This window comes from Lathyrus oleraceus, chromosome 7 (genome assembly GCF_024323335.1).
Source record: "Lathyrus oleraceus cultivar Zhongwan6 chromosome 7, CAAS_Psat_ZW6_1.0, whole genome shotgun sequence".
NCBI lineage: Eukaryota > Viridiplantae > Streptophyta > Magnoliopsida > Fabales > Fabaceae > Lathyrus > Lathyrus oleraceus.
This window is the reverse complement of record NC_066585.1, coordinates 276,094,452-276,121,327: the sequence shown is the minus strand read 5'-3', so window position 1 is coordinate 276,121,327 and position 26,876 is coordinate 276,094,452. Positions and strand designations below refer to the sequence as shown.

Here is a 26,876-nt window from a genome sequence, read left to right as displayed (position 1 = left end):
AATACAATGGGAGTTCCTGTCCGGAAACTCACCTTCAGGCTTTCGTTCGCAAGATCTCTGCATACACTACAGAACAAAAGCTTTGGATGTACTTCTTTCAGGACAGTCTGTCTGGAGGATCCTTGGAGTGGTACACCAAGTTGAAATCTGCTGATATCAAGAGTTGGCAAGATCTGGGAGATGCATTCTTTAAACAATATCAGTTCAACGCTGATATGGCTCCGAGTCGTACCCAGCTGCAGGGTATGTCTTAGAAGAACAACGAGGGGTTTAAAGAATATGCCCAAAGATGGAGGGAGTTGGCTGCCAGAGTGCAACCTCCTCTAGTGGACAGAGAGATGTCTGATCTCTTCATGGGTACCCTGCAAGGGGTTTTTGCTGAAAGGATGGTTGGTTGTCCGGTTACCAACTTTGCAGACATTGTGGTGGCTGGAGAAAGAATCGAAAGCTGGCTGAAGATGGGGAACATGCAAGGAAACGCTTCGTCGTCTGGACCGAAGAAATCTTTTGGTAATGACCAGCACAAGGATGAGGGTGAATCGAGTGCTGTGTACGCCCAGAGAGGACACGGTAGGGGTCGTTACTACCAGCACACCGCTGCGGTAACTATTCCTGCTGACAATCAGCCTGCACAACAGCAACAGCAGCGTCAGCCATTTCAGCGGAGGTCTCCGAGGGTAGGATATCCAGTCAGGAGGAGGATGAGTGATCGGCATTTTGACAGGCCGCCTGTGACATATTCTTTCCTATTGAAAAAGCTGAAAGATATGGGGCTGGTACAGTTGAGGACTTTGGCACCTATGGGACCTGATCAAAGGCCAGCCAATTTTGATGAAAATGTCAAATGTGAATTCCATTCGGGTGCTCCCGGGCACAGTGTAGAGGACTGCAAAGCTTTTAAGCACGTAGTCCAAGACCTGGTGGATTCCAAGGCCCTCAATTTTACATTGTCATTGAATGCTGATGCCAATCCCATGCCGGCGCATGGACAGGCGATGGTGGGTGCAATTGCTGAAAATTCAGATCGCGCCTGTGCGGTAGGTGGAGAGACTGATGGTAACTGCAAGTTCAGTGGTTGGATAAAGCCGTGCGTACCAGGAAGCTGAAAGGCCTGAAAAGATCTGCACTGTCACTCATCCCGAAGAGTAATATTTCTTGTTTTCAGTTTTATCTGCATGAAAGCCATATGTGTTTCCCGACACGTAATGGTCCATTGTAAGGGCCACCTCATGTTTAAATTTGCATTTCTGCATCATAAATAAATGGATGTTTTTCAGTCAAAAAAGCGGTGTTCCCTGTTTTTCATTTATTTTTGCAGTTTTAAAAAACAAATAAAAATGGCAATGTTTGTTTTCATTTCCTTTTTTTGATTTGTCTCGTTCCGAATTCAAAAATAATTCTCCGGATCTCGTTGATAACAATTTGGTTACACCTCATATGACTTCGACAATCCGAGCAATCATGCCGAAGAAGAAGACGAAGAAGATTGTGATCTGCTGGGATTAGCCAGGTTGTTGAAACAAGAGGAGAAGGTGATTCAGCCGCATGAGGAGCAATTGAGATCGTGAATTGGGGCACCGCCGAGGTCAGGAAGGAAGTGAAATTAGGGCCGCTTCAGAGGCGAGTTGAGAGCAGAGTGGTAGCCTTGTTGAAAGAGCATGTGGATGCCTTCACCTGGTCATGTCAGGATATGCCAGGGTCGGATACCGACATCGTTGTGTACAAGCTACCATGAAGAGGAGACTGTCCTCTAGAGAAGCAAAACGCCGGTGCTACTTATCAGAGAGCCATGGTGACTTTGTTTCATGATATGATTCATCATGGAATTGAATCAAATGCTATGACATGATAGCAAAGTCCCAAGCAGAAGAGGGGCATCTGGTGGATCTGACCAAGCTGAGTAAACTGGTGGAGACAATTCAAACTGAGGTTGAATTCAGATAAGCGCACTATCAGAGTGCGATCCGGTAAGCTGTGGGGTTTGTTGTAAGGGAGGAATCGAGGTTCATCCTGCAAAAAAAAAAAAAAAAAAAAAAGAACAATAAGAGAAACGCCTGAACCGAGAAAAAGTAAAGAAAGAGGTTCGTGGTTTCTTAGAAAGATTGAACTACCTGTCATGGTTCACATCTCATCTAACAGCCACGTGTGAACCTATGTTCAAGATGTTGAAAAAAAAAAAATCAAACGGTCAGGTGAAATAATGATTGCCAAGGGGCATTGAAAAAATAAAAGAATAAGTTGCAGGAACCTCCGATTCCGATGCCTCCCTATGGAAAACAATTGTCAATTCTGTACTTGACGGCCTTCGAGGGGTCTACGAGGTGTATTGGGTCAGCATGACGCGTCTTGTCAAAAAGAGCATGCAATTTACCTTAGCAAAAAGTTTACCGACTGTGAAACAATACATTCACTGATCGGGGAACTTGATGTACTTTGGCATAGGCTGCTCGCCGACTGAGACAGTTTATGCTGGTTCATACCACTTTGTGGATTTCCGAGATGGGTCCGATCGAGTATGTGTTCGTGAAGCCAACATTGACCGGACGGGTTGCGAGAGGAGCAAAATAATGTTTACTGATTTGTGATACTCTCAGAAAGCAATCAAGGGAGGAGTGTATTGTCTGATTACATCGCCCCGCAACCCGTTGAGGATTATCAACCGATGAAGTTTGAGTTCCCTGATGAGGACATCTCGAGTTACTCAAATCGAAAGATTGAGAGTGACCGATCCCGGAGGAGGGGCCTGACCCCAAATCCGAACGGATTCTGATGTCTGATGGGGAGGTTAAGGAGAATAAGATTTTGTTGCCCGGATAACGTTTGAATGCACCGACGGTGCGATTGTGCAGAAAATGGTGGTAACCTACAAAGACTGGCACGAGATGTTGCCGTTTGCATTGCATGGGTATCGCACATTGGTGCGTACATCTACTGGGGCAACTCCTTTCTCATTGGTGTATGGGATGGAGGCTGTGTTACCTGTTGAGGTTCAGATTCCCTCTTTGAGAGTCCTGATGGACGTGAAGTTGCAAGAGGCTGAATGGGTAAGGACCCGGTATGAAGAGTTGAGCCTGATAGAGGAAAAGAGGCTAGCAGCCATCTGTCATGGGCAGTTATACCAGCAACGGATGAAGCGTGCTTTTGACAGAAAGGTGCGACCTCGGGTATATCACGTAGGTGATATGGTGCTGAAAAGGATCCTTCCTCCTCAAGACGATCGAAGGGGCAAACGGACACTCAGTCATGAATCCCCAGCATGGTCAAGAAGGTTTTCTCTGGTGGAGCCTTGTTGTTAACGGCCATGGATGGCGAGGATTTTCCATCCCCTGTGAATGCGGACGCAGTTAAAAAATACTTCGTATAAATTGACCCGCTGGACGAGAAGAACAAAATAGTCCAGGCAAAAAAGGGCATCCCGGCGAACCAAAAACAGAAAAAAGGTTCGGGCAAAAATTAGGGATAAGATGAAAAAACTGTACACCCGGCAAGTCGAGAACCTGAGAAGGCGACTTGGGCAAAAAAGGGTATCCCGGTGGACTGAAAACCCGAAAGGGCGGTCCAGGCAAAAGAGGGATTGAAACGAACAACTGCGTCTAGCATGATCGTTTGCGCTTTGGTTAAAGCATCATGGATAATACCCGGTAAGGATCAGTCAGAAACGTCTTGTTCAGAAGGCAGAATGCATGGAGAGTCTGAGGACATATGGGGTGTAACCGAGTTGGAAATCGATGAGATCACGGGTTTCACGTTGCCATTAGGATAGATTTTTCCTTTTGAGCGCAATTACCTCTTTTCAGGAATTGCTTCTTTGTGTATTGCTCATTTGAGCCACACTTTTCCAATCAATAAAATGCATGTTCAGTCAAATAATTTTGTTTTTGTCTTTCATTACCGCTTTGATTGCAAAAACATCCAGATATTTTTGATAAAGAATCTTTGCATTTTAGTACATACAGGTTCCTTCCAATGCATGTTTATAAGATTGAAGGCTTGAAATCTTATTTGGAAGGTTGAGTGACCCAAGTGTTGAAATCTTGACACGCCTGGGGCACGGTTTTATCTGACGGTCTGTTTTGCAGGTACTGTTAGATATTCTTCACTCACTTGCAGGTTGTGAGGCGGAAGCTTTGTAATAGATCCCCAGAGAGTTCGATCAGGAACGAGTGTATGGGAAAGGATGACGAGACGTACGACGATCCTTGATTTTAATCAAGAAGACTCTTCAAAATCTGAGGATTTGAAAGTTTGTGAAAATTCCCCGCAGAGTCTGACCAGGGACGAGTGCATGAAGGACGGTAGGAAGAGACGACGTTGAGACGTCCGACGACCTTTGAAATTAACCAAGAAGACTCTTCAAAGTCGGAAAATCGAATTTCTGTATAATCCCAGGAGTACGTTCTCGTCGAGCGCGGAGCGATTCGGAATACAAGATGATGGAGCAGAAAAGGTCCAGACGAGTCTGGAAATTCCCCAAAAGTGGAAAGCTGATACGAGATTGGGAGGTGGATACCATGGTTCGACGAGTCGACAGGTGTTTTGTACCAACTTTTCTCATTTCCCGGCTAGGTTCCCCAAGCAGAATCGTAGGACTAGCTCCCCAGCAGATCCAAGGTCTGTGACTTCCCCAGCCGAGTCAGGGTGGTTGTCCCCGGCGGGTTTACAACGGTGTTTCCTCAGCAGCCAAGCCAGAAGGTTGCTATTCCCCGAGTGGAGCGGGTTTCAAAGAAATATATCTCCAGCAGTTCCCCGAGTGGAGCGGGTTTCAAAGAAATATATCTCCAGCAGTTCCCCGAGTGGAGCGGGTTTCAAAGAAATATATCTCCAGCAGTGTTCATCCTACCAGTGGATTGGACAAGTTCCCGTAGCGGACGGATGGATTTTTGCATCCCCAGCTGAGCGGATTCTGCCTATGGGTTGCGTGGGTTGTTCCCAGCGGAGTGGCATTTGTTTCCCTAGCATGGTCAGGATAGTCATCCCCAGCGGGTTTCAGATCGATGCTTTCCCCAGTTGAGCCTGGAGGTTGCTATTTCCCTAGCGGAGTATCTGTGAGTATTCCCCAGTGAAGTCAGCAGGTATCTGTGAGGGTTTTCCCGAAGCGGAGTCAGGATTGATATCCCTAGCAAGTCAAAAACTGTTGTATCCCCACAGAGTGTTGGTGGTTCTTATCCCCAGCATTTCCTCGAGCGGATTGGGTGCAAAGGAGGTTTCCCCAGCAAGGGTTGCCTATTTCCCAGCAGCAGTGCTTATTCCCCAGCAGGGTGGAATCGGAGAATTGACGAGTTCCTCAACGGAGTGTCTCGTGCTCCCCAGCAGAACCCCTTGAGGGGGACGTTTTTATGCATTCATCATGTAAATAAGCATAGCATATTGCATAGAAAAAATAATAAATCGCGTAGCATTTCTATAATTATGGAGCATTACGCAGAAAAAGATCATGCATCATTGTTGCAAGCATAGAGCTAGTCTCAAGCCGTGGTTACCGTTTGAGAAGTGGTTGTGTCAGACAGTGAAGGTGTTACTCCGAAGAGTTTAGCCTCATGATTGGATCAGAGATGTACCCCAGTAGTGCGATACTGGAGGAAGCTTTTCCGTCGGGCCGAGATGGGAATGAAGATTGGAGAATGTTACGCGATCAGCGCGATTCGAGCCGTGGTTACCGCTTGAGGATTGGTTTTGCTGGACAGTGAAGACGATACTCCGAGGAGTTCAACATTGTGAGCAACAGTATTTCCCAGTCATCAGTAAGTGTCTGGTCGAGCTTTCTTTGGTGTCAGTAAACATCATCATTCGATGTCCAGTAAACGTCGAGTTATTTCCCAGTCATTATTTAATGTCTGGTCGGTCCTTGTTTGATGTCCTGTCAACATCCTTGTTTGATGTCCTGTCAACATCCTTGTTTGATGTCCTGTCAACATCATTGTTTGATGTCCTGTCAACATCATTGTTCGGTGTCCTGTAAACATCATTGTTCGATGTCCTGTCAACATCATTGTTCGGTGTCCTGTAAACATCATTGTTCGATGTCCTGTCAACATCATTGTTTGATGTCCTGTCAACATCATTGTTTGATGTCCTGTCAACATCATTGTTCGATGTCCTGTCAACATCATTGTTCGATGTCCTGTCAACATCATTGTTCGATGTCCTGTCAACATCATTGTTCGATGTCCTGTCAACATCATTGTTCGATGTCCAGTAAACGTCGAATTTTCTCCCAGTCATCAGTCAGTGTCTGGTTGAAAGTGTTACTCTGAGGAGTGTGGTACCATGACGTCAGATCAGCAGTGTTCCCCAGTAGTGCGATATTGGAGGAAATGTTTCCGTCGGACAGAGATGGAAATGGTATCAGAAGACGTTACGCGATCAGCGCGATTCCGGGGTTCAAATGGAGAAAAGGAGATGTTGCGACATTTTCTGGAGATCGGGGTTCAATCAGAGAAGAGTATATGCTGAGGCATTTTCCGGGGTTCAAATGGAGAAAAGGAGATACTGAGGTATTTTCTGGGGTTCAAATGAAGATTGGAGTTGGAGATTATATCCAGGATGAGGTCCGCAGGATTATCTTCTGTTCATGTGTCACCTAAGACTTTGGCGGATGCCAATGGAGGTCGTTATAGGTGTCTTCTGAGGAAGAGATACACATGCTACCTTCCTTTTGTGAAGGTATACCCTCTGACATGTCGCTCTCAGAGTGGTTTGGTGTTATTTCCGGCGTTGCCAGCGGAATTATCACGAGAGATTGGAGAACGGGGTTCAAATGGAGAAAAGGAAATGTGGAGACATTTTCTGGAGATGGGGTTCAAATGGAGAAAGGGAGATGTTGCGGCATTTTCTGGAGAACGGGGTTCATATTGGCGATCGCGGGTTATCGTCAGGCGACTGGGGTCCAAATCGGAGAATGGGGTCCATTTATTTTGGCAAACAGGAGAATGGGGTTCAAATGCAGAGATCCGAGGGTCGTTTGCGCAGAGAAAATTTCGGGGTTCAAGAAAATGAAAAAAAGCGCAGAGAAATTTTCGGGGTTCAAGAAAATGAAAAATAGAGAAAATTTCGGGGTTCAAGAAAAGAATAAAAAAACAGAGGCAGAGTTGATAATCCCGCGTGGATGTGTGGTGTTCAGACCATGGTTATCCCTGAGTTACCATTTATTTTGGTACCCAGGTCGACGTTTCAAGAGTTGGTTGCTTCGCCGATGCTGACAGGCGTTGTTAATTTTCCCATCAGAGTGCAAATTGTTCGTCTGTTCTTGGTATTCAATCACTCTTCATCCTGATCATCCGAACGCCGAGGCTATTCGTATCGACAGGTTCACAGTGGATTGAATAGGGGCAGCTGTAACACCTCAAAATTTGCCCTCCTCTCTTGGGACTAGCATTAACATATTGCATACATTTTTAGGTCATTAGGCATTTCATATTGCATATCATGTGGTTACACTGTGCAAGCCATTCTCCCAAGTCTTGATCAGAAGATGGAGAAGTCTAAGTGCAAGCCTAGGGTTTATTGACTGATCATGGGTCATCTGAGGATTGGGCTGTGAGTTAGGGTTTCATGATTCTCCAATGGATGTTGGTCTTCATCTTGATTGCAATGATACATCATCATCATCATGGTTGGATGTCATCAGGAGATTGAAGAAGATTCCTTGAGATTAGGGTTTCGACCACTGGCCAACCCTAATCAGCTGTATTGGGCCAATCAGGGTTTAATCAGGAGATGGGGTTCATGTTGGTTATGAGGTTCATTTTGTGATTATATTGTGCTTATTGAGGCTAGGGTTTCACCCTTGAGTCATTTCAGTTGGAGATTGGGGCTTGATTTGATCTATGCATTGCCAAATTCATCTGTCAGATGAAAAGTCAACTGTGGTCAACTGTACATGATCTGGTGAATTTGGAGGTGGAAAGGAGTTGGATACACTTCATTCATGTTGGGACAAGTGTTATATGACATCTCAAGGCTTAAGAATGAAGAAAATCAAGTCAGGACAAAAACTGCCAAAAATAGAAAGTGACTTGTAATTGAAGTTTCCAAAAATGGAAAGTTTTGGACCTCAAGGCCACGTGTCCAAGGAAGCTTCAAATGAAAATTTGTTCAACATGAAAGTTGTAGATCTTGTTCTCACCTTTCCAAAAAGTCCAAGAACTTGAAAATCCCATGTATGGTTGGGAAATTATGGCTCAGTGAAATTCAAAAATGACCCATAATCAGGAGGCCATAATTTCCACATGGTTTGTCCAAATTGCAAGTTCTTTATATGCACAAACTCCATTTGACATGTACTTTCATGGTGCATAATTGGATTTTTCCAAAAGTGGTCAATGCAAAAGGTCAATTTTCAACTGGACAGTTAAATTGGACCAAGGGCAAAATTGTCCAACTTTCAAAATAATTGGAATTTTTGAGTGGGGATTTTTGCTACACCTCATGAATGGCATTTAAAATTTGTTGGAATCATCATTTCATGCATAGGCCTTGTAAATCGAGATTTGGCTTGAAAAGTGCAATGGCTAAAATTGGATATTTTGCTACCACATAGTGAAATTGAGAAATAAGCATCCAATAAGAGTGAGGCAAGTGGCAATGGATTACACATGATGTTTAGAGTTTGCATGAGCTGTCAACAGGTGTCATTGAGCTGGCATAGTGAAATTCCATTTTTGCCCTTTCTTGCAAATAACCATTTTCACTTACAATGCCAATTTGGTTAACAAGATGATTAATCATGGATTAAGAGCAGCATATATAAACTTAATCTCCTGCTAAACATAAGAGAATTTCACATTTACCAAGATTGGATCAAAAACTCTTCATTCTCTCAAGAACCTCTCAAGAACACATTGGACTCAAACTCACCAAACTTCTTCATTCCTCAACGAATTCTCGGATTTCTTTTTGCATCCAACTCCTCTTATCATCATCTGAATCTGTTTGTGGAAATTGGAGTGAGAAGAGTGGCAAATCGCAGCTGTCCAAAAGTGCATCATCAATGGTGAAACTCGGATTCAAGCACTAGAAGCAACCTGGACTTGAAGCAAGCGCATCAAACATCTTCCTTATCATCCGTGTTCATCTGTTTGTGGAAATAGAGCTTCAAGAACAACAAATCCAGCGCTGCAATTTCCAGGTTGGTGAAATTCAAAACTCACGAAATGTTTAATGTTCATATGCGTTGGAAAGAGCATGTTATGTAGATTATAGTGATGCTTGTGGTTTTGTAAATGGATGACTGTAGCTCACGAAATCTGGATTTGAATTTTTGTGTCTAAACCCTAGATCGATCGATTCGCATGATATAGGAATTGTTAGGTTACAATAGGTTGATATTTGGATTGTAGAGGTTGAGACGGTTCGAACGGATATATGCATGCTCATTTTGGTGAACTTTCATTGATCTTCATGTTCTTGGTATTTCTGGTGAAATCTGGGTGAGAACGAAGCATGGCAGTGCGTTTGATCCAGGAAACTGTTTGAAAATTTGAAAACGGTGTTTACCGCTCCCGCCTTTAGCATATTACAAATCTGCCATTGGTTAAATTATTTAATTAATATTAATTCTAAAAAATTCATAAAAAATCATTAACACATGAAATAATTCATAAAAAATTGTAGAAAATTCAGAAAAATATGAGGATTGTTTCTTTGACTTCCTTGTTGACTGTAGATGATTTTTGACCTATTGGTCAAAGTTGTGCATGGTAGAATTGTATTTGACCTAGGGTTCTTTAACATGTGCTATGTTTGATACCTTGTGCCATTTTGTTCATGAAATTCTCATATCCTAAAATAAATGCTTGAAAATTTTTGTGATAATTGTGGACTGGTTGATGCTTATTTACATGTAAATTTCATGAATTTTTGATACCTGGTCATTGAGATGTGAATTTTTGAACTTAGGTGTGACAATGTGTGTCACACCTCATTATGTCAACTTGCTGGATTTTTTTTAGTGACTTATACTTGTTGGAATAATATGAAATTTTGCATGATGTTTCATTAACATGTTAAGATGCTATGTGAATTTTTGTGGAATTTTACACTGCATTTTCAAATTGATTGTGATTTTTCATTTCTGTTGGTCAAATATGCAAGTCCATGTGGTACATGTTTGTAATTTTGATGTGAAATGCTCATATGGTATTGAATAATCATGAAATTTGATATGCTTGTAATAGACACATAATGTGACATCCCTGTTTTGGTCTCATCCATTTCTTTTTTGTTTTCATTGAGTTATGAATTTTTGAAGTGGAAGCATGTATTGATGATGTGATTTGGAGCCTATAATTGTGTCTGTTTTTGTTGATTTTCATTGACATGGTTCCATTTGCCCAATTAAGCTCAAATTTGGTGTGCCATACCTGGATTAGCCCCTGTTTAGGTGTAATTTATTTGAGAATTTTTGGAAGTGTTTTGGTGTGGATTTGAATGCAATAGTTCTGTTTGCATGTTTGGTGCTTCACTTGAACTAGTTTGCCTTGTTTTGTGCATAGCATGAGCATGATGAACGATATAAACATGAGACCAATGATGTTTGCTCTTGTTTGACTTTAATTTGAGTTTGGTTGGTGGATACCTTGCTGTTTAGGAATTTTTATTGCCTTTGGACCCTAGGCTTAGCCTAGTGGTCTAGTTGCTAATGTTTGCTTGATTTTTCAGGATCAAAGGCATAATGCACATGGAGAATGAATCAAGTTAAATGCAATTGATGTTGTTTGATGTTTGTACACTAACATAACTTGGTTTTGTAGGTGGTGAAGCTTGGGCTTAAGCTTTGAGCTTGCTTGTTGTGCATTGCTTTGTATTAGTCTGACTGATTGAACTTTTGCTGTTTAGTTTTGTCTATCTGAGTACTAACTGTGTTTGATTGTTTCCAGGTACCTTTAGTTGCTCAGTTCCTTGTGAACTTTTGCTTTGCTTTGCTTAAGCAACTTGCATAGAGGTATAACTTTCTAACTTCATGTAGTCTGGAGACCCGACTGTTACCGGGCCGGGCAAATAAATGTCTGAAGTCCTCCTTAAGAGGCAATGATTGTGATTGTTTAATTTCGTGCCAAGCAGGTGAAAGTCCTTTAAATAAGGCAATTGGTGGAAGGTAGGGATAAGCAATCTATCCCCCACTATTCAGTTGAGTCTTCTCCTTGCTCCCATTACATGGTTGTAGCATGGAGATCCAAGCCCAAGATCCTGTGCAGTGCACATTGTGTCAGAGTCATCGAGTATAGAAGGGTCCCCCCATTCTGGACCCATGCTCATTTGTCAGAAGCTCTCCCTGGTTAGGGATAAGAGCTGTGAGGTCTGATCCTCACTTCACCTATCATCTGCTTCACCTTAGCCTCGTAATGGCAAGGTTAAGAGCAAACACAGCCCGTACAGACGACTTGCTGAGGCAGTCAAACCTATTGTGTGAGCCCCTTGTTTGGCTATAGTGCGTGCTATGTGGATATCTGATTGACATGATTGTTCTCATTTGATATATGATTGTATGCTTGTGTGCTAGCTTCTTTCCTGGTTAGGATAGTTTGCTTATGCAAGTAGGATAGAAAACTGAACTTAGGGTAAACGATGCATGACAACATTAGGCTCGAGTCTCAGCTCCCTAGTCGTGTGTCTTTTCCCGGTTTCTGGTTAGCAATTTAGTCCCTTTCAGGGGAACTACATCGCCCTGATCCTTGTTCCAGACGAGGTATGTAGGCAGGTGGTCGTGCGAGACCACTCCGGGCAACCTTTTTCTTTTTTGCGTGTGTTTGTTTGTTATCTGTGTGCTTTGGTTCAGATGCCGACGTAAGCCCAGTGATTGGCTGTCGGGCTCCACGTTTACCCTTTTGAGTGTGTTCTGGTTCGGATGCCGACGTAATTCCATCCAGTGGTTGTCGGGCTCCATGTTTGCCACTCTTGCTTGTTTGTGTTGTTTTGTGTTGTTTGGTGTGCGTAAGCCGAACTACAGTGGCTCTGATTCTTGTTCCAGACAAGATATGTAGGCATAAGGTGCGATACCTTATCGAGCTCCCTTCTTCTAACCCCACCTGCGTTCCCCGTGTGTGTGTGTGATGTTTAGCAACCTATTCTTTATTCTAGGACGTGGATCCCGTCGAGTACGACGGACGTGAGGGGTGCTAATACCTTCCCCTTGCGTAACCGACTCCCTTACCCTTTCTCTCTGGTCGCGAGACCATGTTCTTTCCAGGTTTCTCTGAGCGTTTCCTTTCCCTATCTTGGGATAAATAACGCGCAGTGGCGGCTCTGTGTGTGTTTTTCTTTGAGTCTCGCCGGTTGATTTTTCGCAGGATGCGACACTATGGATGGCGAAGAGCTCATTCACCCTGTGAACTCTGATGCAGTCAAAAGATACTATGCCTAACAAATCCCGGTGGATTGAAAACCCGAAAGGGCGGTCCAGGCAAAAGTTAGGGACACAAAAATGGTAGCTCGCTAAGTCGAAAACCTGAAAGGGCGACTTAGGCAAAAAGGAGCGTCCCGGTGGATTGAAAACCCGAAAGGGCGATCCAGGCAAAAATTAGGGACAAAAGGCATAGACTGCATCGGTTCGTCACTAATCAACACAGAAGAGCTAGAAATGGAAGATCAATCTAGTTACCCCCTTCATAAGCGAGGTCTCGTGGAGTCATTGTTATTAGGGACAATAGTAGTTATTGCGATTCAATGTAAACCTTTCCCTATTGCCATTTTCAAATTTGTAACATTCCATGGAGCTATGCCATTTGTATGCTACCATTCTTGAATAAATACAAGTTTGCCTATCCAATCCTATCATTTGCTATTTTTCTCTGGTTTTCTTTGTTATACAAAATGTCATTTATTTGTTAATAATGAATTTTGAACTCAAAAAGAATTTTTCAACATATTGAGAAACACAATTTTGCTTTGACATGTGGAAATATTAAAAGGAAATCTTTCGTCTTTCCCCGCAAGTCTCAAGTTGTAAGACTCCCCTTGGATGATCAACATCTATCTCTAGAGAGTACAAATTTATCATTCTCTAGAAGGATTATTGGGCCAGTTGTAACTGTTCAGCTTGACAAATCCTCCTTTGATGCATTTACTCTTTCCTTCGGTTGAGTTATTGGTGTTGAGGAAGAACTCAACGATTTCTAGCAAGTTTTAAGATTTGAAGAACTGTTAGTTAACGATTATGCAGAGGTTGGTTCATATATTGAATTGACATGTCAGATGAAAGAATTACTACCAGTGTGAACAATAAAAGATTTTGGCAAAACCATCTGTGATCAATATTCTGAAGAATTGGATTTAATTGAGCTTCAACATCCCCCTATAGTCATGGTTGCCTAAGACCATATAGCAAACAGATCATGCAGATGGATAACATTAGATTGCCTGACATAAGAGTGAATGAATATATGTATGTATTGGTTGCTGGCAAAGTCAGAAGTTACTCACTGACCATTATACCATTGCTTTTGAAGGTTTTTGGTGGTGTAGATATCTGAGAAGGAATATTGAAATGCAGGGTCATTTATCCCGGTCAATCCATCATCATAGAAGTTATCTCCGGTTGATACCACAAAGTCAATGTTTAACTCGTCAACAACTCTTCCCATCTAAATAATAAAAATGGTTGTAAGTAACTTGTCAAGAGTGGAATGCATAAAACAAAGGAGAAAGAGACCTGAAAAGAAACTTGAGATTGATTGTAAGTTCCTTTCCTTCCCCAGTCTCCAATGACGAGGAAGCTAAGTGAGACATCTGCTTTAACAGAAGGGTGGTCAAAGCGTTGGAGCTCAGCTGATGCTACACTTACAGCAACAATAACAGCGATGAAAGCAAGATTCCTTCCTAACTAACATACAATCTGCAACAAATTCATAGTGAAAGTCGCACCATCAAGGCCATTTGAAAACCGAAGCTACTCATGTTTTTAACCAATCTTCATTGCAGTAAATACACAAGTAATTAGCAAGGCGTTAGAATTTCAAAAAAATGTCCCAAAAGAGAATTAAGACAAATTAGAGGAAGAAAGCTAGGTTCATATTACCGTTTCCGATTTAACAACCAAATAGGGCGACCAAAATCTGACAACCCTAAAGGGATTTCGCAGAAACCCCTTTTGATATCCATAGGCCAATATGAAGCCCTAAGGTAGTGAGTATAAAAGAGGCGAGTAGAGGAGGAGAAAAACCCTAAATCTTGGCGGCCACGAAGAAAAACCTTAATTTTCCAAACCAAAAAACCCTAGAGCAAAAGAGGAAAAGCGGAACAGTGTGAAGAACCTAGCAAAGAGAGGAAGATCAAGCTCACCATCACCGCCGAAGGTGAGCCATCCTATTCGATTTTCTTTTGGAAACCATGGTTTTTTTTCGTTTAGGTTGAGAGATTGAGAGGTGACGAGAGGTGGAGGTTTAGATTTAGAGCGATTGAGAGAGAATGAGCGATTGGGAGATGACGAGTGAGGTTGAGGGAGAAGGACATTTTTTTCGTGAGGTAGATGATGATTTCTGGGTTTCTGTTACCGTTTCTCTCACACTCTTTTCTTTTATTTACTTTTATTTAAAAAAACAAACATTAAAATCATTTAAAAACTTAATACGTTTTGCGTTCCCCATTAATTTACTAGTCATTAATCTCTTTTTATTAAATAGGGTATGTTAATATATTGTTTTTTGTGTTCCCCATTAATTTACCACCCATTAATATCCTTTTTTGCAAACCCAACAGCTAGGCGACTAGGGTCACGTTTGGGATTCTTCCATTGTTCCAATTAATTGTCCATTAACAGATCACCTCATTTGAATTTTTTATATTTTAATTTGTATTTTAATCTATTCTGGTTTATATATCCAAGTTGTTATTGAATTAATAAATGACCATAAGTGGCCTAGTGGAAAGAGGGCAATTTCATTTTCTTTAATGGGATGGGTTCAATACTTGGGAGTTGTGTATCTCCATATTTTTATTTTTATGCTTACTATATCATTTAAATTTTTATAGTATCTTGCTACTTATTTTACTTTTGTATTTTTATTAATTTAATTTAATCATTATTTAGTTATTTATATTTTTAACTGTTTACCTTTTAGATTTAATTAATGGTTGAATTTTCGATTTGGTTTTTTATTCGATTAGTCGATTTTTTGTTTGTGTTAGTTAATTTAGTTAGGTTATTGGTACCCATGTTCATACCTTTACACATGTAAATAATCACATTCAAATTCACTAATTTTTTTTCAATTTAAATTTCATTAACTTTCCATAGTTTCGACATTTAACTTCATTTCCTCCCATTAGAATCTAGCATTCTGGTGGGAACTCGATTATATATAGAAAATTAATTCGATATACATATAAAATCATAAAATTATTTTTATCCCTATAATGTATTTTTATTTTTAAACTATCATTACAACCCGATTAATTTCCTTTTTTAAAACACGAAAGAAAAGGACCATTCGAATCTTGCATTCCGGTGGGAACCCTCGAATAATTCGTCCTGAGCCTCGCGTTTTGAGTTAACTGCTCATCCTTTTCTTTTATTTCTTAAAACATTTAAATATAATTATTCTTTTGTTATTTATTTTACAAATAAAAATAAATAAATAAATACATAGAAATCATAATAGTAAAATCACAAAAAGAATTTTCCATTTTTGCTTGTATTTTAGATTATGTTATAACTTTTTTTTTTTAAAGTTAATTTAGTTATTTTCATTATTATTATTAGATTATGTCATAAATTTCAAAAAAAATTAAGTTCAATATTTATTTTATTTTTATTTTATATTATGTCATAAAAATCAAAAAGTAAGTTTACCATTTATTTTTAATTTTAGATCATGTCATAAAATATTCCAGAAAATTAAGTTTACCATTTATTTCTAGATCATGTCATAAAAATTCATAAAAAATAAGTTTAACATTTATTTTCTTTAAATTCTAGATCATGTCATGAAATATTCCAAAAAAATTAAGTGTGCCATTTATTTACTTTTAATTTTAAATCAGGTCATGAAATATTCCAAAAAATCAAGTTTGCCATTTATTTACTTTTAATTTTAAATCATGTCATGAAATATTCCAAAAAATCAAGTTTGCCATTTATTTACTTTTAATTTTAAATCATGCTATAAAATATTCCAAAAAAAGAGCTTACCATTTATTTTCTTTTAATTCTAGATTATGTCATGAAAATATTCCAAAAAAAAGGAGTTTATCATTTATTTAATTTAATTCTAGATCATGTTATAAAAATTAAAAAAAAATAACTTTACCTTTTATTTTATTTTAATTTAGATTATGTTATAAAAATTATAAAAAAAATTAATTTAGTTATTTTCATCATTAGTTTTAGGTACTGTTATAAAAATTATTAAAAAGATTAATCTAGTCGTTTTCATCATTAGTTTTAGATGATGTTATAAGAAATATTAAATAAGGATTAATTTAGTTAGTTTGGTTATTATTCTTAGATTCTGTTATAAGAATTTTTTTATAAAAAAATATTTAATTTAGTTATTTTCATCATTATTTTAAATTACGTTATAAAAATATAAAAAAAACTTAATTTAAATATATTTATTATTATCATTAGATTATGTTAGAAAAATAAAAAGGTTATGTTTAATTTATTTTTTGTTGTTGTTATAAAAAGTATTTAATTGTTTTATTTTCATATTTTTTTTATAAATAATATGCATATGTCTAATATTAAATTTGTCTTATTCTCTCACTTTATTTTACTAGACATAAAAGAATATAATTGTATTTTTCTTCAACTTAATTTCTTGTTATTTTCTCTAAATGTTTAAATAACTATAGAATTATTATTTTCATATAATATCATTTTCTTTGTAGTTTTATTTATTATTGTTAGAATATTACGAATAAATAATTAAATAAATATCTAGTATTGATGTTGACTAATTAATAGAATAAAATACTTATGACTACTTTCTTAAACTTTGATCCTACCCCAAATTATACATTTTAATCTGATTAATTTGTTTCTTATCCCAATTAAAACGCTTTACTATTTAAGTTAAAATATTAAAATATTTTTTTGAATAACTCAAAAGAAGTGGACTATTGGAATCTAGCATTCCGGTAAGAACCCTTGAATGATCGGTCTTGAGCCACGCGTTTTGGAGTAATTGTTCATTTTTTCTAAAAAACAAATTAATCAACTAGGACAAATAAGGGCCGTTGGGATCTCGCATTCTGATGTAACTCTTTGAGCAATTGATTCTTACCAAGCGTTCATTGTCCATCAAACAAATTTCTCAACTAATTCGAATGAAAATGACCATTGGAATCTAGCATTCCAGTGGAACCCTGAATTTTTGATCTTAGGGCTCGTATCTCGTTCTCATCAAATATTCGTCTTCCAAACTCAAAATATATACTTAACTCTTATCTTAACCTTTTTCAATAAGGATGGAAATGGAACATGGTGTATACCGTGCACTCCTGAGATTAAGATTCAAGGTGGACGCCTTGCCTATCTTAGCTTTCGCCATCGTCTAAAAATTGTCAATGCGGTTTCTTCAAACTCATTTCTCAATCAAACCTGAAAATACTTAATCTTTATTAAACATTTTTGTCAATAAATATGGAAATGGAACATGGTGTATACCACGCACTCCTGAGACTAGGATTCGAGATGGATATCTCGCTCATCCAAGTTCTCGCCGTTACTCAAAATAAATCCAACCAATCAAACTCTTTTCTCGCCGCCGTGCGACTAATCAAAAACCTTTTTCATAAACGAAAGATATATTGTCTTAAAGTGATGCAAAACAATGTTTCGGCCACGATTGTTGAGTCGAGATAAGTGACGCTTTTCCGAATGTAGATTTATGAATCCGTTCGATGTGTGGTATGCGTCCGCTCCTCATCTGTTTTGGGTAAAACAATGTTTTTCGTCGATTAATACAAACTAGATTTCGCTAAAATCGACCAACAAACAAAAAAATTTCTACCCAAAACTACGTAAGCCTTGACTTCTCTATTTGAGATACGTAGGAGCAGGATTTGTAAATCTTGTCAGGCCCACTAATAAAAAACTTAGGTTTTAGTCCTTCATCAAAAATCCAAAAACATTTCTTCTGTCTTCTATTCTTTCTCTCCCTTATAATAACTTAAGAAGACTAACATAAGCTAAGATTCAAAACGAAACTAACTAAACGGTTCCCGTTGAATACAACGGACGTGAGGGGTGCTAATACATTTCCCTTGCGTAACCGACTCCCGAATCCTGATATTGGTTGCGACGACCATAATCATTGTCGTTCTTTCTTGGGTTTTATCGATATTTCTCCTTTCCCTTTTAGGAATAAGTAAAGTTCGGTGGCGACTCTGTTCAGTCCATCATTGCGAGCGTGCGATCGCGCTTCGCTTAAAGTCGTATCCCCATTTTTCGAGGTGCGACACTTACTTTTTTGTTATTAGGATCCGAAGCGTTTTAGATGCCGTGTACATGAATATGTACCCCATGATCCTTTAATAGAACCATATATTAGAGAATGTGGATTTGGAAATCTACTAAACATTGTTTCGTACTCGATGGACTACAAGTTCATTCTGGCTTTGTTGGAGAGGTGGAGACCCGAGAACCACACATTTAACCTGCCGATTGGTGAGTGTACCGTCACACTTGAGGACATGTACATGTTGTTGGGTCTCCGTATAGATGGAAAGGCCGTGAATGGTAGAGTTAACCAAGACAACAATATTTGCAATGAATTATTGGGTGCCCCTTTGTTAGACGACGAAACTGAGGGAGACACATCCGATCAAGCAAGGGGGAAAGGTATAAATTTAAAATACCTTAAACAATATTATGCAAGTATAGTATTGTCCAAAGATTCAACCGAGTATGAGAAAATAATAAAAGCTCGGTGTTATATTATGATTTTATTTGGTAATTTTTTGTTTCCAGAAAGTGTAGGTAATTCTGTAAATATAATGTATTTACCTTTATTGCGCAATATTAATAAGATAAACACTTATAGTTGGGGTTCAACTGTGTTGGCCCATCTATAAAGTGCAATGTGTAAAACTGCAAAAATGAATACCTGTACTTTTTTTTCATGTGCGTATTTGCTTCAAGCTTGGGGTTGGTCAAGAATGTCGTCGCTCGCCCCGATAAATGAGGGTCCATTCATGTTCCCGTTTGCAACCAAGTAAGTCTAACACTTTACCATTTACCATTTAGTTAATTATATTTTATATTATAATTAGTAAATAATATTTTTCACTTCTTTTTTATCTAAGGTGGTCAGTAAGGGGGATGAACTACAATCGGTGTCTGAAACACGCTATTGTAGTCTATCGCAATCTATTGGACCACATTGGACATGACGATGTAATAATCCTACCCAACTATATTTTAATTTAAAAATACTTCTCAAATTATTTTCCATCTAATCGTTTCGTATTGTTTTATAGTTTATCTAGAGGCCATATCTGGGTCTGGATCATGATGTGAACCATGATGATGCTGCAGTTTGGACAGCGAAGACACCGATTATCTGATTCACTACGGTGGAAATGCACCAGAGTGACCGGGTCAAACTGCAGTTCGGAATGCTACAACAGATTCCAAAATCTCCCACGTGTTTGGGGAATTGGCATCAAAAAAGGGTTGATGCACTATGAGATTATTCTGACTGGAGAGACTTTGCAAAAGAGATGTGTCATCAATGGAGGAATCGACAACAACGCATCTTAAACGAACCAGTCATCCATGGTGCAAGACCAACTCAACAATATATGACATGGTTTAGGTCGGTAACAACTCGGCAATTTGTATCTGAGCCGCGGTATTTGATGGATCCACGCCAACTTGCTTCGTCATCGTACGCCCCACAACAATTCCCCACCCAACACCAATGTGAACCCACCCAAACCCAACAACCAACCACACAACATCAACTTATCACATACACACAACAACCAAACACCCAACCTCGCAACCCGTTCATGCCAACCACCCAACAACCAACCATCCAACGACGGAATCCATTCATACCACCCGCCCAAACATAAAACCAAGAATCAAACCCCGCAACCACAACCGTTTATAACCCAGATGATTCATATGGGTCACTTCATCGTAGCCCCCCATCAATGACCACCCAAACATCCCATCAACATAACACCCAACCATTGTTTAACTATAGTATGCCCCAGGAACCATTGCTTCGTTTCCAAAACGACTCAATGACCCAATTTGGCCAACTATACCGTCCCTAATTCACCCAACCCCAACGACCTAACTACGATGACATGGGCATCGAATTCCATTACGGAAACGCTGTTGGCCAGAGCCCCTCTAGATATTAGGATCAAATGATGGCACATCTGTCAAATACCGCTGGAACATCCGCCGAACCTTCCCACCAGTCATTGCTCGATCAGGTCAGCACACAAAGACCTCAAACACCTCAAGAAAGTCATGGGAGACCTCAGAGACAAACTAACGCACTTGAATGTGGAACAGGGGGACATTATAATCGGGTCGGTCATTAGTTTATTGTCAGTCCAATGTAACCAATTATTACATCATCAATAAATTTATTTTTTTCCATTACTATTTCTTATTTATTAAATAATGAAAATTAATAATTAATAATTAATAATTAAAAAAATTTAAAAAACAAAAAAATTTATTTAAAAAAATACAAGGGTGTATGCGCCAGATGAATTGGCGCATACACCAACCAAATACACCTAGGCACCACTAGCATTGGCGACTCCTCTTGAGGGTCAATGCATGGGCCACTAGTATTGACGCCTCCTCATGAGGAATCCAATGCATGTGTCAATGCTATCGGCACCTCCTCTTAATGCATTGGGGATGCACCAACATCTGGCGCACCCTCTTCAAAATCTGATTATTTTGATAATTTTTTTAAATTATTGATTATTGTTGATTTTTTTTAAAAAAATGATTATTTTAAAAGAAATCAATATTATACTAGTGTCATATATTGAGCTGTGTGCGTTGCGAAAGACCTAATGTTAGGGGCGGGTCTCACATTCATAAAAGTTAAATTATCGTACATATTGGTACGTAACCCATGAGATCAAAAAGCGAAAATATACTATTACTACTACTACAATAATAATAATAATAATAATAATAATAATAATAATAATAATAATAATAATAATAATAATAATAATAATAATAATAATAATAATGATGATGTTTGGTGTTTAACCTAAGCAGTGAGATCAGCAACATGACGTAATTGCTTGAGTGGAATCCACTCGTTTCCAACATGTATTAGTAGTACTATATATATAACCAAACACTCTACAGCTGAATTTCATCATCACTAGTCCAAAGCAGCTTCAATTTCTTTTAACTAGGTGTTTTTGACAGTATTAATATTACACACGTATCAATATCCGGTATACATAATATGGGAAAAGTGGGTGATGAATCTGAATATTTGAGATCAGAATTAGCACTGTTACAATTCTCTGATGCTAATTCCAAATCTCCAATATCTCCTTTGTTCATACACATTCATGATAATGATGACCAAACCAGTTTTGACTCTGAATCTAAGCCCTCATCACAAGAGCAGCAGAATGAACAACAACATCCAAAAGATGAATGGCTTCCACTAACTGAATCAAGAAATGGAAATGCATATTATGCAGCTTTTCATATTCTAAATTCCAACATTGGATTTCAAGCTCTCATGCTTCCTCTTGCCTTTTCCACTCTTGGTTGGTACGTATCTATTCTTACCTAACACTATTTATTCAATCACTATAGTCATAGTGATAGTCATGGTTTTAAATTGCAGTCCGCAACCGCAATTGCGACAGCAATATTGCTGATACGGTAGTCTCCGCATCCGCATCAGACCGCAATTGCGGTGTGATTTGAAATCACGCGTTCAACCACATTAGAATTCGCATCGAACAACTTCACCCATCTTTTTTCACATATTTTCATTCAAAGTTTGAGAATCTAAAACCTCAATTTACATCTCAAATATAAAAATTAATATCAAGAGTTTTTCAATGGCCGCAATACGCATCGCAGCAATCGCAATGGCCGCAATCGCAACCCACGGCAACCGCAATTAGTGTTCATGCTTCCGAGAAATTTCACCTAACTTTCACATGGCTTTTCATTCAACTATTTGTATGACACTCATTCTCCGAATAATCAAATGAATGTTTGAAAAGTCAAACTAGTGTCAAAAAAAAAATTTGTTTCTTTGCTTTGAACCTCTTTGAATTGGTGTCCGACAAAGATATTGACATGAATTACTTACAACTTGCAGGATCTGGGGTAGTGTGTGTTTGTCAATAGCATTCATTTGGCAACTTTATACAATTTTTCTTCTAATTGAGCTTCATGAATCTGTCTCTGGAAAACGTCACAGTAGATATCTCTTCCTTGCAATGTCTGCATTTGGTAACCACATTTTCAGAAACACTTTACATTAAATTAGCACTTTTTTGCATAAGACATGCTTATATAAATACTTTCTGTATATTTAGGTGAAAGATTAGGAAAAGTAGCAGCACTATTTCCAGTAATGTACCTATCAGGAGGTAGTTGTGTAATGTTTATAATCACTGGTGGTGGGACAATGAAGCTACTATTCAAGATTCTCTGCGAAAACGATAATGGGACAACATGCGGTGCGCACTCACCGAACGGGGTGGAGTGGTTCTTAGTGTTTACTTGTTTGGCCATACTCATTGCTCAGTTGCCTAATCTCAACTCAATGGCTGCTGTCTCTTTGGTGGGAGCTGTTGCCTCTATCAGTTACTGCACACTCTTTTGGTCACTTTCTGTTAAGAAAGGCAGGCCAATGGGTGTTTCCTACAAAACAACGTTGGTTCCACAAGAATCAACCTTGGTGAAGATTAGTGACATTTTGAATGCTATTGGAATCATTGTGCTAGCTTTCAGAGGTCACAATCTTGTACTAGAAATTCAGGGAACTCTACCTTCTAATTCGAAAGAAACATCAAAAGAACCAATGCGCAGAGGAGTCACCATTTCATATATACTCATTGCCATGTGTGTCTTTCCTCTCTCAATTGCTGGATTTTGGGCATATGGAAACAAGGTAAAAGATCTTCAAACAAAACAATATTTCGATATTTGTTAATTAACTAAATATTAATGTACGTTCTTATGGATAATTAATATTTAATTTTCTGTATCTATATTATTTCTCAGATACCTTCTGATAGAGGATTATTAACAGCATTCCCACAATTCCACAAACAACAAGTAACAAAATTCTCAATGGGTGCAATCTATGTTCTAGTGATACTGCATTGTTTGAGTAGCTTCCAAGTCTACGCCATGCCTGTTTTTGATAACTTGGAGCTAAGATACACATCCTTAAAGAATCAGAAATGTCCACGATGGTTGAGAACATGCTTTCGGTTATTCTTTGGAGGGTTCACATTTTTTATAGCAGTAACATTCCCTTTCTTGCCAAGCCTTGCAGCTCTGATAGGTGGAATGACCCTTGTGCCCCTCACATATGCATACCCTTGTTTCATGTGGCTAGCTATTGGGAAACCTCGTACAAAGGGTATAGTATGGTGGTTCAACCTCGTACTTGGTTGCTTAGGGATGGTTCTTAGTGTTGTTTTGGTGGCCGCTGCTATAAGGACTTTGGCTGACAAAGGGTTAAATGCTAATTTCTTCAAACCATGATAAAGGACAAGCAAACTACACATTATTCATTATTTAGCAATAATTTATTGTTTTAATGTCCCAATTGATATTTTCAATGGCTCACCAACCCCGCTATTAAGATGAGTCCCCCTTAACTTTAGATATATTACAGAGAATTATTAATTTTGAAAATGTACATATAGAGCAAAGGTTTGTCTTGTTATGATATTGGCTGTGTCACTTTTTCATCCATTATGCTTGAAGAAATGGAAGACACTATTAATACCAAAGTTTCAACTTACTACTATCATTTATCTTCTCCACGACTCTTTTGTTTTGTCTTATCAACTCTTTTGGTGTTTCTAGTTGAGAATATATGTCCGATTTTGAACATTACGTGAATATATTTTATGACATAGAAGACAAAGCTCTTACCTAAAAGTTATCTCAAGATCAGTTGCAAAAAAACAAATCAGAATATTCTAATCCAAGCAGTAGCATTGGTGCGCATACGTATATTTCATTTTGACATCATGAGTTTCATGATCCACCACCTGTGTCACAATCCTTCTTTTCTTTCTCAATCTTCCCCCAGCTATACAAATGCACACCATGTCATGTCATGCCACTTTTGTTGGTTCATGACCTCATTTGTTCTTAGCTCCATTAGCATATTATGCCATGGCTCAATGGAAATATCCAAATAGAGAGGACCATTAATCATGATAATATTCCTAATGGCCTAAATTGACTGATCAATACAATTTTGAACACAAAAATATTGATTCCCTTATTTTTAAATGTTATTTGATTATCATAATTGAAAGGATATTTACCTAATAGTGATACGCATAAGTCCGACAATTATCATTAAAATGTTGAAGTCATTAAGTGGACAACTCAACTAGTCTTGTCAATAGTCGAAAAGTTTAGAATAAGATACTAATTAGTGAAATACTAATGGCTACTCTCTCTCTCTCTGTTAAAAGTAATTTTTTATTTTATTATATTTTTTAATTTGTGTAAAAAATCTTAAACAATACTTATTTGAATAGGACAAAATGATTTGAAATACTAGGAAAAAAACAAAAGATTACAAAAATTTATGCCCGGACAACCAAACTCCTCTTTTTATCTGTCAAAATCTTGAATTTCATAGGAAGGATCCAAACACATTTTAATCTGATCAACATTAGTTGTTCCACACTTCACGAGATAGCTTGCACATGTGTTTCCCTCGTGATAAGAATGTTTGATTGAGACATCCCAATCCAACCCGATCATATCTTGAACATTAGCAATAAAGGGAGCATCGTAGTGTGATAACTCTAGGTTTATGAAATGTGTCAATAGTAGTTTTAGAATCAGATTAGAGAATAATCTTGTAGGCACCAATATCATTCACCATCTTTGAATCGAGAAATTGGCACCTCAGTTCAGCATTTATAATTTTGGCAGGTCCTAGGAAGATGCTAAATCCCATAATCCTATTAGAAAAAACATTTTGCAAATCATCATAAAAGTTTCTAATATTAATGATTACTTTGATTCAAATTGAAAATCTCCTTAACAATGCACATAAAGTTTCTAGCTCTCCATCTCCACCATAATCATGCTAGAAAGAAACTTGCATTATGGCCTATGCTCTTTGACCTAACTCATGGCATGAGGATGATTATTGAAGTGTGTGTCATTGATGACCGACTGTCATCATATAATTTTATTGAGCATTCACATGCATTTTGAGTTATTTTTAAGTAATATATCTTAGTTTTATTACGAAAATGGAAGAATATTTTTAAGTTGAAGAAATTTGGCAAAAAGGAACTTCTGTGAAAAACTTGTGAAGGAGAAACTCAAATTAGCTCCTAAAAAGTTTGCGCACATATTCTTGCCACGACCATGCGCAAAAAAAAATGTGCCACAATGGAAAGGTTTTGTGGCAAGATCAATCATTAAAACAAAATTTTGTGGCACGATGGAAAGGTGTCGTGGCACAATTTCTTCATATTTATGATGTGTTTAAAGGACAGCAGGGCTGATGTGACAAGAGTTGGCAGTTTTAGATAAGATTTCTTACGAAGGAATGGTACAAGGGAGTTCTAAAATGAAACTTTCTACCATCGAAGATTAAATTTAATCTAGAATTTCATGTATTATTCCTGTAAATTTATTGTTATGAATTTCTTTGACATGAGTAGCTAAGTTTCTTTCAGATTAGTTCTTTATAGATGAACCTGTATGGATCTGTTGGGACAGATGTTTGATTTTTGTATTATTTGCATGAATTGATATTGTGGTATTTTATTCAGTTAATCTTTTATTTGAATCTTTTTATGCATTCGCGAACTCATAGATCGAACGTAAGTTTGTATGGATTACTTACCTTAACTCTGTGAACATGAATCAGATTAATTATTCAAATTAGTAATTGATTTAGGAATAAACGATTATAAGTTATGATTTTAGGTTTAACGTAACGAATTTGTTTGTTTTAACTTTGAAAATTGACTTAAAAGATTAGGGAGTTATAGTGTAAAATAGTAAGGTATACACCAAGGAATTAAGTATAACGGCTTTTTCAAATCATCGAAATTTATGAGAATTTAATTTATGACCAATAGACACCTTCATCAACAGTGACATATAAGGGATTCGAAATAAGACCTAATCATCTTTTATCTGATAATTTCCAAGTTGGATTTTTTTATTTTCTTGTTTAACCAAAATCATGACGAAACCCTCGGTTTTATACTTTTATTACATATTACAACTGTTTTATTAGAATATGTTCCGTTCTAGAACCAGAGATAAAGTGAGATGTGAAAGCTACAGCAGAGTAGGATTATGATACGGCAAAATAGAGGTGTACCTGCAAGGTTACTCTCTGACACTCAAGTTAGTATTTGAAAGAGTATAGGATATTCAAATTGTGTTTGAAACTTGTTACCTGAAATAGCGTCATTCCCTATATATAAGAGAGAGGAATAACGACCTTGCTATCTTTTAGGCGTAAAATTCGGAGGATCGCTGGATGTGCTTGAGGTATAGATCTTCTGCAGTGAGGTATGTGTTAGTCCAGTGGTCAAGAGAAGACTCTAGAAGTGTGAATGAGTAGTCGGTTGATGTCTTTTGTTCCAGAGTGTTATATCTCAAGGTGGTCAAATAGAGAAAGGTATGGTCGGCCAGAAAGAGTTTCCCCTCAAGCCCTCGTGTTTGAATATCAAGGTAAGGG

At 38.1% G+C, this 26,876-nt stretch overlaps 2 protein-coding genes across 2 annotated transcripts in view; one reads left to right on the top strand and one right to left on the bottom strand.

Moving 5' to 3' along the window:
* LOC127108298 (purple acid phosphatase 3) overlaps positions 1-14,527 on the bottom strand; it is a 60,751-nt gene extending 46,224 nt beyond the window's left edge. Inside the window, exon 1 of the mRNA XM_051045753.1 lies at positions 14,015-14,527. The gene's annotated coding sequence lies outside the window, so the exon portion shown is untranslated. The remainder of the gene's footprint in view (positions 1-14,014) is intronic.
* A 6,786-nt stretch (positions 14,528-21,313) lies between these two features.
* On the top strand, positions 21,314-23,951 carry LOC127108297 (lysine histidine transporter-like 8). The gene is made up of 4 exons (XM_051045750.1): positions 21,314-21,718; positions 22,281-22,414; positions 22,501-23,078; positions 23,192-23,951. The coding sequence occupies exons 1-4, from the start codon at positions 21,402-21,404 to the stop codon at positions 23,678-23,680; spliced, it is 1,518 nt and encodes a 505-aa protein (XP_050901707.1). The 5' UTR covers positions 21,314-21,401; the 3' UTR covers positions 23,681-23,951.
* The last annotated feature ends 2,925 nt before the right edge of the window (positions 23,952-26,876 follow it).